Raw genomic sequence first — 15,804 nt, 5'->3', positions numbered from 1 at the left:
CTTTGGTTAGATTAAGTTAGGTTAGAATACAAAAAAATAGCTGAGATCCTCAGAATACCCCCAGATCGACGATACTCTTATTGTATTGTAGGATAAAATAGAGAAACCCGCACTCAGAAATACGGGTCCCAGAGATAAGAAAGGTGTGAAGGAACGCGAAGGAACAAGTCATATCGGGACTGATAACACACTGGGTAATCACTCGGCAGGACGATAAGCTGTGGTAAGAGATGTATGAGGAAGATGCAGAATCCAGAATGCCAAAATCAGAAGATAGAATTAATTATAAAGTATAACAAGGGTCAGATAAACTAATCAGAAATAAAGTATCATAGATCATATTATGATAAAGTCATTGATGACAAAGTAAAAGGTACAAAGTCAGTTATGAAGTAGAATGGAAGAACATACAGACATGGGTAACTCAATGAATCTACTTAATCATAGGACAGACAGGATAGTGAGAAGGAGAGTCAGAAAGTTAGGGGGTTGACCTAGGTCTACAGGAACTTGTGAATTAACTTCGTGTGACTAAAATATACTTCTACAAGAACGTGTCTGAGTGTGGTTTCCAATTGTATTTGAACTTACATTGTATTTACTTATAAATGTTTGAAAAACTTATTATGTTGGAAATAAACAGAAAACGAAACAAAATCTTTTATTTTTCACACTACCTTTCCAACACTTTCGTCTTAAACGGCCATACTAGTCGAGCGTATATTGTTTACATAGTGAAACCCATACTCTCGTCTTAATCTATTCCTAATCACGACTAAGGGCCGTTGACCTCACCCATGACGTTGGTGCCAATGCCAGCCAGGTGCCACACGCCAAACCCGATGGAGGCGAAGACGCTGTCCAGGCCCGCCTCGACCTCCTTCCCGAGCTCCAAGGTTGATGCCGTCGATCTCACAAGCTCCTCCTCGACCATCGCTGACTCTTTGTCTGTTTCCTTAGGAAGTGGAGGCATGGTGGTTGATCAGCTCTTGTGAAGTGCTAAGTATAAGGATCTCCGATGCCCCCCTGCAAGAGAAATGAGAGAAGACTGCAAACAATCTAAAAACATGCCCATGTCCGTCTCAACACCACTGTGCCCATTTTCACCAAACTGTTAGTCACGAATGTGAAGAAAAAACGCGGGCGAAAAGCAAAGGGTTGAGGGTAAGGCCTTTCTTCACACAAACGCTACAGGTATACAGAAGCAGGATCGGTTAATACCATTAATATGTGCACTCTAAAGCAGGGAAAGCCACGTGGGACAGCAATGACCCAGGTCGCGACTTGACCTCGCCATACACTCGAGCCTCCTTAAAGGAAAACAAAGATGCAAACAGCAACAGACCTATTGGTCCTTACGGGGCTGCTTGCGATTTGAAAAAAGGATGTAAGCACTTAAAGGCCACTAACTCCAGTATTACTCTGGAGAGAAATGATCCATGACTAATTCTATTAGTAATTATCACGTTTAAAATATCCATACCTAATTTTTACATTTCCCCCATAAATCAAATCAAATCAGCCATCCCGTGTCCACTGCTGAACAAAGGCCTCCTTCATAGCATTCCATGATTCACACGACTCCGTCATCCTCTGCCACGTCACTCCTGCAAACTTCTCGATCTCGTCTCTCCACCTTCTGTCTGGTCTCCCTCTTCCACGCTTCCTATCTCGGGGTGTCTACTACCCCATAAATACTAAAATTCAAACGTGATTCTATTCCATTTCTTTCAAATAAATCTTAAGATCTTGGTACTGAGGGCCCTATTCCAATTCAAGGCCAATTTTGATCACCACACTAACTGGGTTGAATCTGAGGTGGAATGGTATGGCATCAGCTACGTGTGTATTCACTATGGTCTTTGGATCACGTGTTGGACTCGTGATCGACAACTATTTCCCTCCTGGAAGAGAGGGACCTTACACGCACACACACACACACCCAACTCCCCGCCCACGAGAGTTAGAGTAACGACTCGAAGCGCAGCGATACTGAAACTATTTCAGCCCTGGGTGGGATTCGAACCCGGACCGCCGTAGTGACAGTTGGAGTCTACCAACCGCGTCACCGAGTCATTTATGTGCGTAAGTGCGCGTGTGTGTGATTCACCATGATTTTGGGTCACCTGTTGGGCTCGTGATCGACAGCTATTACCCTCCCGGATGAGAGCTCAGAGAGCTCTTGTATGACCGATCTATGGGTACTGCTGTGACCTTACGCGCACACACACACACAACTCCCCGCCCATGAGAGTTGGAATAACGACTCGCAGCGCAGCTACACTGAAATTTCAACCCTGGGCGGGATTCGAACCCGGACCGCCGTAGTGGCGGCCGCAAACCCTACCACCGCGCGCGCGCGCGAGTGTGTGTGTGTGATTCACCATGGTCTTGGGTCACCTGTTGGATTCATGATCGACAGCTATTACCCTTCCGGATGAGAGCTCAGCTCATATATGACCTTTCTATGATCTTACACACACACACACACACATACACTCAACTCCTTGCCCACAAGAGATGGAGTGCCGGCTCACAGTGCAGCGATGTCGAAATCATTTTAGCCATAGGAGGGAATCGAACTTGAACCACTGGAGTAGCGATTGCGAACAGTAGCACTGCACTGTCGAGCCGTGTGTGTGATTCACCACCTTAGTCTTGGGTCACGTGCTGGACTCGTGATCGACAGCATTTCCTTCCCGGAAGAGAGTCCAGAGCTCATACATGACCGATCTATGGGTAATGCTGTGAACTTACACGCACACACACACACACAACTGCCCGCCCACGAGATTTGGAGTAACGACTCGCAGCGCAGCGATATTTAATTTATTTCAGCCCTAGGCGGGATTCGAACCCGCACCGCCGTAGTGGCGGCCGGGAATTCGACCACTAACACAAATATCACAAAACCATGAATATAATAATGTATGAATGTCGTGTGTGTGTGTGTGTGTGTGTGTGTGTGTGTGTGTGTGTGTGTGTGTGTTTCCATTAGGAAAGATGCTTTCAATCCTATCAGATAGTAACCCACTATCAGAGAAAATAAGAACAAATATACAGAGAGATCTGAATATTTCGACCAACTGACTGCGGTCCTCTTCAGCAGATAGATACAGTGAATGTAGAGGAAGAATATATACAAAATAATAAAGTGCAACACAGGAACGAGGAAAGTCTCATCTCCAACTTTCTATCGTACTACATCTTTTCAATTTAGTTTCTCCTTTTTTGACTGATATAGATGAAAGCCTCAAATTTCAAGTCTCTTATCACATACCTCCTAAGCTACGACACAAGCCCAAATAAATGTTCTTAAGTACTCCGTGGCAACAGCCCCCTTTTATACATGCCTATCATTTCATTTTCCTACAAACTTGTCTTCCACTCCCACACACACCGAAGGTGGTTCTAGGTATCCATACTACATCTGCTGAAGAAGACTACAGTTGGTTGGTCGAAATATACAGATATCTCTGTCCTTTTGCTCTTATTTTCTCCTATACTGGGTTACAGTTTAATCTCACTCATGTGCCACTACATCATTCAACTCGCATCTTCAACAACGGAGAATTGTAACACTGATATATTAATTTTCATGGCTTTCTGATATTATCTAACACAAATATCACAAAGCCATGAATATAATAATGTATGAATGTTGCAATTCTCCTTTGTCGAAGATATATCCATGTTCTGACTCAATTACACTTGAACTAGATCACTCCATTTATGGTATCTCTAAGCCTGAGTCAAGTACGATTCACAAAAGGTTACAATTTAAAAACGACTACTCGTCTAGCAGGGGAACGTTTAATGTTGGTCTTTAATTCCAGGGCGTTTGGCGATTATTTATCAGTAGAAACACAAAAGAACAACTAGTACCCCCATAAACGAAGACATGTGCACAAACGTTTCTGTGGAATCATATCACTACTTCGAAAGTAAACATGACGTGACGAGGGAGCCCAATAGTCGACATTTTCAAATATTCATTCAACCTCATCACATTTTTGTGTATCCACATATAGAACCATTTAATTCCCTTAAAAAAAATCACCGACCTGTTCTTAATCCTAACCAGATAGTTATTATCAAAAGGACGATAGAATACTAAACGGTGTCAGTTACTTGGTTATGACACGAAACTCACTTGGCAAGGAACGCTTACTGTTACCAGGCGGTACGGTTGGAAGCAGACGACTGAACCATTTTTCGAGACAGCCAGCCAGCTAGCCACACGACGCTCGCTCGCCCGGTGGCAATGGGAGGGGGAGAACAAGAGGCCCCACCCTCTTATTATACAAACGCGTGCGCATATGGTCTGCTGTAGTGGTTAGCGTCGCGTGATGCTATGTTGTGGGCCCGAGATCGATTCTCAATCGGGGCTTAGGAAACATTGCAATACTGCTCCCCTAGAGTAAAGGAAAAGGTGCGTTGTGTAAGGTCACAACATTACCTATGAATCGGGATACACACACACAAGAAATAATGGTCTCAAACTGTCAGGAAATAAATTTAATTTGGAAGTGTGTAGAAACAACTTCGCCAACCGTGTAGTTAATGAATGGAATAAACTTCCTGCAGAGGCAGTGCAATGTAGTTTAGTTCAAAGCTTTAAGATTCGTTTAGATAAACATCTAAGCAAGATGCTGTAATGACTGCCATTTATTTCATATGATTTTTTTTATTTGTTTGTAATTATTTGTCTGTTCATTATTTGCTTGATTTTCATTTATTATTTATCCGTCAATTGATTATTATTTACTATTTACCTGTTTGTTTATTACTTAACTATACCTATACATTTGTCTATTTTATTATCATTTATAATATATTTTTATTTTATTATATTTTTTATCTATTTATCATATTTTTTCGCATCCGACCTAGTTATGGACCAAAAGGTCTCCTGTCGGCATGCTCCGCCTTTGTAATCCTTTGTAACACACACACACACACACACACACACACACACACACACACACACACACACACACACACACACACACACGACTCGGTGGCGCAGTTGGTAGAACGATGAACTACTAGCATGGTGGTGCGCGTAGTGCTTGGTTCGAATCCTGCCCAGGGCCGAAATTATTTCGGTACAGCTGCGTTCCGGGTCGTTACTCTGACTCTCGTGGGCGGGGAGTTGGGGGTGTGTGTGTGTGTAAGGTCATAGCATTACCCATAGATCGGACCTACGAGCTCTGAGCTCTCTTCCAGGAGGGAAATAGCTGTCGATCACGAGTCCAACACGTGATCCAAAAGACCAAGTGAATACACAGACACACACACACACACACACACACACACACACACACACACACACACACACACACACACACACACACACACACACACACACACACACACACACACATATATATATATATATTGTTGGCGGTTTTTTTTTTGTTTTGTTTTTTGTGGAAAACGCGGATGAGTTTTTTTTTCCGGTTTATTGGGTGATCCTATTCTGTTACAATCTCGACTTGGCAGCTCCGAAGTCAACTTTGGAGGTGCTAGATCTTCCTAGCTAAAAGAAAAAATTACAAAAACTGGGCGTGCCCTACGAGAAGGCACCCAATAAGAAAACTGCAGCAGGGTAGCACTCTTGTGATGCCAGCCCGTAGAACGTCGGTCGTCGAGTTGGCCTATGACCCCGACTTGAGCGAACTTCTAGCTTCTTTAGATGTCCTGGCAGATCTATGGGAGTAAATGTCACTTCGTGACCTCCGAGCTTAGCTGAGAGGTCTTGTTTGTTCGATCTTAGCTGAGAGGCCTCATTGTAATGAAAGGCCTTGTTGTCTCTTCATGGTGGAGAGATGGTGGAGGGAAAGAAATCGTCCGAGGGCGAAAGAAATCATCTGTCGCCTCACATTGCTCGGCCACGCTATCGTCACCGTCCCGGTGACTGTACACTTAGAGAAACAAGAAAGAAACAACAACAACAACAACAACACAAAACAAGGTCCTAATCAAGGCCTTGGCATGAAGGTTATCTACATATAAGTTTGGCAAATGGGTGCCGTAAAGGAAACATACAAGAACAAAACATATGAACAACGTCAGGAACTTAAAGGTACGGATTTCGGAAAGTAGATATTATTTCCGTTCACCTGGGCAATAATATACATTTATGAAGGTGTGGCTCTGTTACGAAGACTATAACGGGGAAGTGGCAAAGGTGGAATTTGCGAAGAGGGTTGAGTGTTCTCCTCTCTGTCCTGATTAGGGGGAGCTTGAGAAACAGCAGTTTCTATGTCTAAGCCACGGGGAACCATATTTATATAATCTTTATGCAACAGGGTCTCTGTCAGATTTGGCAAACTAAGCGCCTTGACATTATTGTTAGATTCGTGATCAGTGATGCGATAGGGTCCAGAGAATTTAGGTGAGAGCTTAGAGGTAGGTGTGTGGTTAAGAGTATAAACAATATCTCCAATATCAAAGGTATCAGTTCTGGCTGATTTGTTGTGCAAACGGACCATTTCGTCCTTTGTTAGATGGAGGGAATGATGTATTCTTTTGAAAAGGTGATTGAAATTAGCTACTTTAACCTTTACAAAATCATTAAAGTTATAGATTGGCGGTAAATCTGAAAGGAAAAGATCACACGTGAGATTCCGATATTGATTTATTTACCGCAGAATTTAGACACGTTTGAATCACGGGGACATGTTCATCCCAGGAAGGTTGAAGATCAGAAGCAAAGATATCTGATAACATTGAGAATCTTTCTATTCTGGCGTTCAACTAGGCCATTTGAACTAGGATGATAAGCAGTAGTATTACATTTATTGATTTGAAAATAATTGCAAATGTACGAAAGAATCTCATTGTTGAACTCGTTGTCAGAAATTAGTCTTGGGTGTCGTAAATGGGCATATGAGTTTGTCAATAATTGTCTTTGCTACATGCTGTGCTGTCTTGTCTGGTAAGGGGGCGAGAATACAGAATCTAGAAAAATGGTCGACACAGACAAGGAGGTACCTGTTTCCAGTAGGTGTAATTGGTAACTTAAGAAGATCAATAGCTACTGTGTCGAAAGGTTGCGAAGGTGTAGGGTAAGTTAGAATTGGAACATGACCACTAATATGACCTTTGTGACTCGCGCAAGAATGACAAAAGTAGGTGTGCTTGTGTATGTCCTTACGCATGGTTAGCCAGAAATAATGTAATCTAGCCTGAGCTACGCATTTCTCCTTGCCAGGGTGTGCAGTAATAGGGGAATCATGTATAAGTTTTAAGACTTCCGGAATGAGATCTGTAGGGACTACTAAAGTTGGAGGACCGATCTGTTGGATTCCTGCTTGTTCGTTAGTGTTGTTTTATGATAGAGAATGTCATCCACTAGTGTGTAGTTGTCAATATCTGGAGGAAAGTTGTCTGTGTCAAATGTGTCTGCAGACTCGAGGATATATGACACGTTTCCAAAGAGGATCTGATCTCTGTGCTGCTGCTATGCGCGCTTGAGTAATATTAACTGAAATAGAGTCTTGAATAATGGTCGCAATATGTCGACTAAGAGCGTCTGCGACAACGTTAGCCTTTCCCTGAATGAAATGGAAGATAGGCATGAATTCCTGTATGGTGAGGAACCAGCGGGCAAGTTTCCCGGAAAGATTTTTCCCTTTGAACAGGTGTAAGATTGGTTGATGGTCTGTGTATATGTGTATTTCGTAACCGAGGATGATGTCTTTGAAATGTTTGAGTCCGTATATCACTGCTAAGGCTTCTATCTCCGTGACTGAGTGATTACGTTCGTGCTTGCTAAGTGTGCGGCTCGCATAGGCAATAGGTCTGAGTTTTGTGTCGTGTTCTTGCATGAGAACAGCGCCTAATCAGGAATATGACGTATCTGTGTAAATTGTAAAGGGAAGCTTGTGGTTTGGGAAGGCAAGGACAGGTGCTGTGGTTAAGGCTTTCTTTAAGTCATTAAAGGCTTTCTCTTGGTCAGGTGTCCAATTGAAGGGTATGTCCTTCTTAAGAAGTGACGTCAAAGGTGCTGCTATACTAGCGTAACCTTGAATGTAACGTCTGTAAAAACCTGACAGACCAAGGAATGAACGTATGTGTTCTACAGAAGTAGGGCGTGGAAAATCAATGACTGCCTTGACCTTGTCCTGCGAGGTTAAAATTCCTTGTGAATTAAGGACATGTCCTAGGAAGCGTATTTCTTTCTGAAGGAAGGAACACTTCTTAAGCTTCAGTTTGAGACCTGCCTGTTCTAGCAGCGAAAAAATAATGTGTAGAGTGTGTAGATGTTCGTCAATTGATTTGGATGATGACATCATCGAGATACATGAATACAGAATGACCAAGAAGACCAGCAAGTACTTTATGCATGAGATGTGTGAACACTGAAGTGGCTGATACGAGACCCATGGCGAGTCATTTGAATTGATAGTGTCCTGTGGGTGTGCTAAAAGCTGTCAGAGGCCTCGATTCTGGCGCAAGGGGGATCTGGAAATATCCCGACATAAGGTCTAAGGTCGTGAAGACTATATTGTTTTCACCAACAGAGTGGAGGAGCTCGTTTAGAAGTGGAATCGGGTGTCGGTCAGGTATGATGAGTTTATTTAGTTCTCTGAAATCTACTACAGGTCGGAAGGACCCGTCTTACTTTGGCACTACAAAGAGTGGAAAATTCCATTCACTAATGGAGGTTCAATTACGTCTTGCGCAATCATGTCTTGAATAAGGGTATCTACAATTATGCGTTTAGAGTGTGGTAATCTATATGCGGGAATGTAACACGGTTTTGAGTTCTCAGGGTATATGATGCTGAATGATATTAGTGGCTCCAAGAGGTTCACTTACTGTGGCAATGGTCTGTCTGAACTTGTTGCAAAGTGCAAGCAAGTCTGCTTGTGCATCAGAGAAATAAATTGGGTTAAGTTGAGATGCATCAATAGGTTCCTGTGCTGCTTGCACATTGGGAACTGTGGCACAAACTTGAGAAGTTGGGAGCTCGTCATCCATGTGAAGGATAAACTTGGAAATCACAAATGTTTGTACCAACTGTGAGGTGGAGGGGTGCGTTAGTGTCATTGGCAATTAAAATGCAAGTATGACCTTTCCTTGAAGTGGAGCTGATGGCTGAAAACAGGGAGATGCCATTTGCGCGGCAAGTTTCTGGCATACAGAGTACATCGGTGTCTGGTGCTTGAAAGACTCGTATATGTATGCGTGTGTACTCACGAGGGAACAGTGTCTTTGGGCTGATAAGCACTGCGTGAGTGTGTTGGAGACTAGATAACACTTGAGAGACTGGAGCGGATTATGTGTATAATTCCTCTAAGAGGGGCAAGAAATTGGCTTCCGCTGGTAAAAGATCAACATTATTTACCTGTTGTTTCGTCTGTCGCTTAGCAGATTTTGACCTATGAGAAGATTGTGCGCGCCTGTTACGTTTGGAACGTCTTCCTACAGCTGGTAGTGTCATGGAGGGGTTAGAGTCATGTGCATGTGTCTGTTCGTAGGTGCCGTCAAGGGCTGTTTCATCCTCGTGTGATGAAGCAGAGTTTGTTTGAACAGTTGGGCTAGAATTACTTGAAGTTAAGTTAGGTCTTTCCCGTTCGGTCACCTTGAGGTGGTTGACTGTAGGGGATTTTGCTGAGGGCAATGCTGGGAGGAAATGATTTGCATAAATGATGCCATGTTGAGCAGGGTATATAATGATATTATGTTGCTTCATCAATGTTAAGCCTATGAGGATATAATGCAGGAGAGGAGTTACGTGAATGGCTGGCAGGGGAGGAGTGACGCGCATATCTCGCAGGAGATGTATGACGTGAGTATGTCGGAGATGAGTTACGTGAATACCTCGCAGGGAAGGTTGATCCTCGGTTGTGTGGGGTTTGTGAACGTAAGATTCTACATCTGTCTGACGAATGAAAACATGTCCCATGATAACTGCAGTGCTTGTTTGGCGGTGTGGGGAATTTGTGATAACATATGTTTTCCGTGTGGCCTAGTTTCTGGCAATAGTTGCAGAACTTCCGTGTCCTCGAGTGGGACCTGTAACGTGACTGATGACGTGTGCGAGATGTATGTCTCAATCTCGTGATAGGTGGAGTTGCCTGTGTTAGCTGTGCTATAGTGTGGTTGGGTGTGATGGGTATGGTCTGGCTCTGTATTTGAGTGGTCGTCTTGTCAGAGTCATGCAATTTCCTAGCGAATCTAGCTAACTTTTCATTTGGGGTGAAAGCAACTGTGCTAGCTCGTTGTATGTCTCTGGGTGCAACTAAGAAAGCAAAATAAGATATGCCATCATAGATACGACATGTTCCAGTTCCATCTTTTCATTTACTACCCAACTTGACCGTTTGAGACTTTCCCTTAATTCTGTTTTGACGGTGGACGCTATTTTCACTGCTCTGTCCTTAGTCGTGTAAGGTCCGTGATTTAAAGTCTTGGCCACGGAATAAACAGGTGAGAAGGTGCCAAGAGGCTCAAAACTATCAAAAGCTTTTTTAAATTCGTCGACAAACTCCGAATATCAGTCGAGTTCCAGAAATACATCAGAGCGAATGATGTCTCCCGCCAAGGTGTCATGCTTGTCTATCCTAGATGTCAATATGGAGATTTTAGTCTTGTCATCTGTGGCTCCTCTATGTGATATTTCTGCGTGTACCTCTGTTAGAAAATTGTGTACCGGTATGTTCCTACCATTGAAAAGGGGCAAGGTCATCTCGTCCTTTATTACCGTAATTAAATTTTGGGTGGTCATGGTATTTGTACTTTGTGACAAGGTGCTAGCTTGCTGATTGGCCATGTCTTGTGTCTCAGATATCCGCGCAGAGTGGCTTCGTGTGATGGGTCTGTCTGTCGCGTCAGAGTGGTGTTCGGTACTATTCATAAAAAAAAAAAAACCTAGAGATCCTGTTGCTCTAGGTGAATAAAATAAATAAATAAACGGAAATATATCTACTTACCCAGGTTGACGTATGGAGGGAAGGGTGATAGAGGGTCGTGCTCGTCGTGAATGCTGTCTGCGGTTGCGGTCGAGAGCACCAGGTGGCGTATGGAGGGAAGGGTGATGGAGAGTTGTAGGGCGAACCTTGCGGTCACGTGCACTGCTGCAATTGTAGGGAAAGGTTAGTGCTCTATTGTTTTTTTAGAAAGTATGAGGAAGGGAGCACACTATACGAACAAGTATACATGTATGGATGTTTAAAAAAATAAAAGGGGAGCTTGTAGGAGCTTGAACGTGTCTTCGCTCGACGCAGCTGGTTGGGCAGCGGCGAAGGTCGGTGGAGATTCGTCTCGGAGCTGAAGAATATGTCTGGATGTTGTGCAGCTCGTTGTTGCGGCGGAGGGTGTCTCGTCGCTCGTGTTGTGCAGCTGGTTGATGCAGCGGCGATGGTCGGTGGAGATTCGTCTCGGAGCTGGTTGTGGCGGCGAAGGCCGAAGTTGTTAGGCTTGTGTTGGAGGGCGTGGTGGAAAAACAGCTGGGAGGGATCGGCGTAGACTAGGACTTCGTGCCGCGGTTACGTCAGTGCAGCTGGTTGATACGGAGAGAGTGTCTATCGTTACGTCCCTGAAGAAACGGCGAAGCTCGAAGAATGTTAAATGTTGTCTTCAGTGTCGCGAGGGTTGATTGGCGATGGGCTAGACGTCGGTACTTAGCGTGCTTTCGCTGGTTGCTTGTTGACTTAATCTTTCCTGCTGCTTCGATGTCCACGGATGTAGGGTTAGTCTTGCTTTCGTATGTAGAGTTCGTAATCCCACCTGGGCCACTACTTGTTGGTTTTTTTTTTTTTTTTTTTTTTTTTTTTTTTTTGGAAAACGCGGGTGGGTTTTTCCGGTTTATTGGGTGATCCTATTCTGTTACAATCTCGACTTGGCAGCTCCGAGGTCAACTTTGGAGGTGCCCGATCTTCCTAGCTAAAAGAAAAAATTACAAAAACTGGGCGTGCCCTACGAGAAGGCACCCAATAGGAAAACTGCAGCAGGGTGGCACTCTTGTGATGCCAGCCCGTCGGTCGCCGAGTTGGCCTATGACCCCGACTTGAGCGAAATTCTAGCTTGTTTAGATGTCCTGGCAGATCTATGGGAGTAAATGTCACTTCGTGACCTCCGAGCTTAGCTGAGAGGTCTTGTTTGTTCGATCTTAGCTGAGAGGCCTCATTGTAATGAAAGGCCTTGTTGTCTCTTCATGGTGGAGAGATGGTGGAGGGAAAGAAATCGTCCGACGGCGAAAGAAATCATCTTCTGCCTCACAATATATATATATATATATATATATATATATATATATATATATATATATATATATATATATATATTGTTACGAATCTCGCTCACACTTCTGATTCATAATACATAGTAAGAGTGAATGGTGAATGAATGAATGAGTTCCCAAGACCCCATGTCTTTGGGATATCTCAAAGAAAAATGACAAGGCCTTCTGACTCGTAACACATAGAAAGAGTGAATGAATGAGTTCCCAAGACCCTATGTCTTTGGGGTGGCTCACTTGCAGGTCGCCACTTGATTTTGCACTATCATGAAAATCAAGAAAAATGAAACGCACAGATAACATTTAACACTATTCATTAAAGTTAATAGGATTACATGAGTGATTATAATCAAGGACATACATTTGAGTAAATAATTTTCAAAACAGAAGATTCCCGCTCGTAAAACTTTTAACGGGGGTGAAAGAGAAATTAATTAATTAATTACTAATGAAAACACTGTCTAGGCTTCCCGCGTCACTGCTATAGACGTCACATAGCACCTAAATGAAATTCTGAGTTAATTATCTTACGAATAATACAGGGGGGGGGGTACAGAGGACTTACATCAGCCGACAATCCTCCCGATGCGACAAAATCTCTACATGGCACTTAGTATCCTAAAACTAAATCTCTGACACGCCCGAAGGCGCCGTGATTCCTCCTACAAAAATCCTCTGATTGGCCCCATAGGATTAGCGTCTATGGGAGATTGAACCTAATTGGTTAAGTTATTCAAGAAGAATTAGCAATGGTCTGAAAAGTGGCCAATGAAATTTAACACAAGTAAATGCAAGGTACTGCACATAGGTGAAAATAACAGTAAGTACGATTACAAGTTATTTGGAAAATCGTTAACAAGATCTTGGTGTAATTATTAGTAACGACCTCAAATCATCCAAGCAGTGTATTTCAGCCTCTCAGAAAGCAAATAAGATTCTAGGACTGATTGCGCGATCTTTTGATTTCAAAAGTCCATCACTCATTAACAAGCTATATAAATCGTTAGTTCGTCCACATTTGGAATATGCTGTTTCCGTATGGTCACCGAATCTCATTAAAGATATTGACAGACTGGAAAAAGTACAACGGCGAGCCACAAAACTGATTCCAAATATCAAAAATAAATCATACGAAAATCGACTAAAACATATGAATCTGTTTTCCCTAAAAAAGCGTAGACTCAGAGGTGACTTGATACAGGTCTTTAAGATTTTAAAGGGAATTGACAACATCAAAAGTGACCAAATTTTCACATTGAATGAGAATCAGACAAGAAACAATGGTCTCAAACTGTCCGGAAATAGATTCAATTTAGAAGTAGGTAGAAACAACTTTGCCAACCGTGTAGTTAATGAATGGAATAAACTTCCTGCACAGGTAGTGCAATGTAGTTCAGTTCGAAGCTTTAAGAATCATTTAGATAAACACCTAAGATGCTGTAATGATTATAATTTATCTTATATTATTTGTTTTTGTTTTGTTATCATTTGTCTGTCTGATTTTCATTTATTATATTATTAGTTATATGTCAATTTTATATTATTTACTATTTACCTGTTTTTTTTATTTAACTATACCTATGCATTTATTTATGTATTACATTTGTTATTTACATTATTATAGTTTTTATTTATTGTTTTATTATTATTATTATTTTTTTCGCATCCGACCTAGATATGGACCAAAAGGTCTCCTGTCGGCATGCTCCGCCTTTGTAATCCTTTGTTAGCTGAAAAGTTCTGCGCCGCTCTAGGCTGGCGGGAAGTGTTACGCACAATAAAGAACAAACGCCTAATTGTATCGAAACCTCTTCCCCTACGTGTTCTCTGTAATCGGACACTCACGTAATCGCAAGTGACGCCGTATCCAAAGTAATGAATCTATTTCAACCTTACATAAATAGGAGTATATGTGACAATATATATATATATATATATATATATATATATATATATATATATATATATATATATATATATATATATATATATATATATATATATATATATATATATATATATATATATATATATATATATTGTGATCAGGAAATACATTTATGTCAAAAAACGTACATATTTTCCAGACTGGTTGTTGGATGTGAAGTTGCCTAGTATTGCTTTATTGTTTGAACATTAATATTGTATTGTGTTGGCTTATCTAAGTGAATTTGATTAGGGATTCTTTATATGAAATTTTAGGGATTTATTTTATATATAGGAAATTGTAAAGTTGTTTTGTTTGTTCATGGAATAGATGAAGTCGATGGCCTATTGCCGTTTGTTTTTTTTACTCATGTTATCCTTTATTGTGTGGACCCAATGCCCAAAACAAAAAAGGGTCATGAGTACATGTAACTATCATGTGTGCCACCACTAGGTACTCTGAGGACATTCCATTGAGGTCAATTGCAGCTCAAACAATAGTTCCTGTTCTAACCAAAATTTTTACACAGTTTGGAATACCAAAATTTGTACAATCTGGTCAAGGTACTAATTTTACATCCAATGTATTCAGGCAAATCATGAGTAATATTGGGTTTGAAACAATACTTTGGTTCAGCCTACCACGCTCAAAGTCAAGGAGCGTTGGAACGTTTCCATCAGACTCTGAAAAGTATGCTTGCTAAGTATTGTCACGAAACAGGAAATGAGTGGGATGTTGGTTTACCATTCTTATTGTATGCTGTTCGGTGTACTAAGCAGTCCAATCTGGGTTGCTCTTCTCACGAACTTCTGGTCGTGATATACGAGGTCCTATGAGGCTACTACAAGAGAGCTGGGTTCCTGTTCAACAAAGTGAAACCCTATCTGAGTATGTAACTAACTTAAAAGAAATTTAGACAGTGTGCACCAATTTGCTCGAAATAATTTGAAATTAATTCAGGAGCAGATGAAACTAGATGAAACTATGATAAAAATGCAGTAAAGTGGGAATTTTATTTGGGGGACAAAGTTCTGATGTTTTAGCTTACTACGAAATGTCCTCTACAGGGTAAGTATAAAGGCCCCTTTAATTAAAGATTCTAGAAAGAAAGGGGGGTTTAAATCATGTCATTGCTGCCACTGGTTATCGTAAATATAAGCGGCGAGTCCATGTGAATTTACTGAAGGAATATCACAAGAAAGACCAAGGACCTGATGTAAAGACATCTGTTTCGTGATATAAATACTGTAGGTGTGATGGGAGATTCTAATGTAAATCTGGAATCTGATAGTATACCAGCAAACAAGTTAACCAATTCAGAAGTGCTGTCTAACCCTTATGATATGCTATGCCATTTGTCCGAAACTCAGCAATCTGATATTTCAGGTCTGTTGCATTACTTCCCTGAAATTCTCAGCGACTTACCAAGACCCACCTCAATGTCGAGGTACTGGAGGGAGGGAACAGCACCAGTAAGAGATAAGCCTTATCGTATGTCCCCGAACAAGGTAGAAATACTGCGCAGAGACACAGTTTCTTCTTGATAATGGTTTTGCTGAGCCCAGCAATACTGAGTGAGCTTCACCCTGTTTATTAGTTCCTAAAGGAAATGGGGAATGCGAAT

The 15,804-nt window shown here is 41.8% G+C and overlaps 1 protein-coding gene across 2 annotated transcripts in view; it reads right to left on the bottom strand.

Moving 5' to 3' along the window:
- LOC143029489 (solute carrier family 22 member 20-like) overlaps positions 1 to 15,225 on the bottom strand; it is a 26,903-nt gene extending 11,678 nt beyond the window's left edge. The window contains exons 1-3 of one of the 2 annotated variants that reach the window (XM_076192147.1): positions 14,925 to 15,225; positions 10,947 to 11,090; positions 796 to 1,026 (exon numbers count right to left, since the gene is read on the bottom strand). In XM_076192147.1, coding sequence (XP_076048262.1) covers positions 796 to 973 — 178 coding nt within the window. In that variant the 5' untranslated portion in view covers positions 974 to 1,026; positions 10,947 to 11,090; positions 14,925 to 15,225. Of the gene's footprint in view, positions 1 to 795; positions 1,027 to 4,153; positions 4,237 to 10,946; positions 11,091 to 14,924 lie in introns of those variants that run through there. The other variant, XM_076192148.1, reaches the window with a different exon arrangement.
- Between the last annotated feature and the right edge of the window lie 579 nt (positions 15,226 to 15,804).

Source organism: Oratosquilla oratoria, chromosome 11 (genome assembly GCF_046742065.1).
Source record: "Oratosquilla oratoria isolate Oo_2021 chromosome 11, ASM4674206v1, whole genome shotgun sequence".
Taxonomy (NCBI): domain Eukaryota; kingdom Metazoa; phylum Arthropoda; class Malacostraca; order Stomatopoda; family Squillidae; genus Oratosquilla; species Oratosquilla oratoria.
This window is presented reverse-complemented; position numbering and strand designations above follow the sequence as displayed.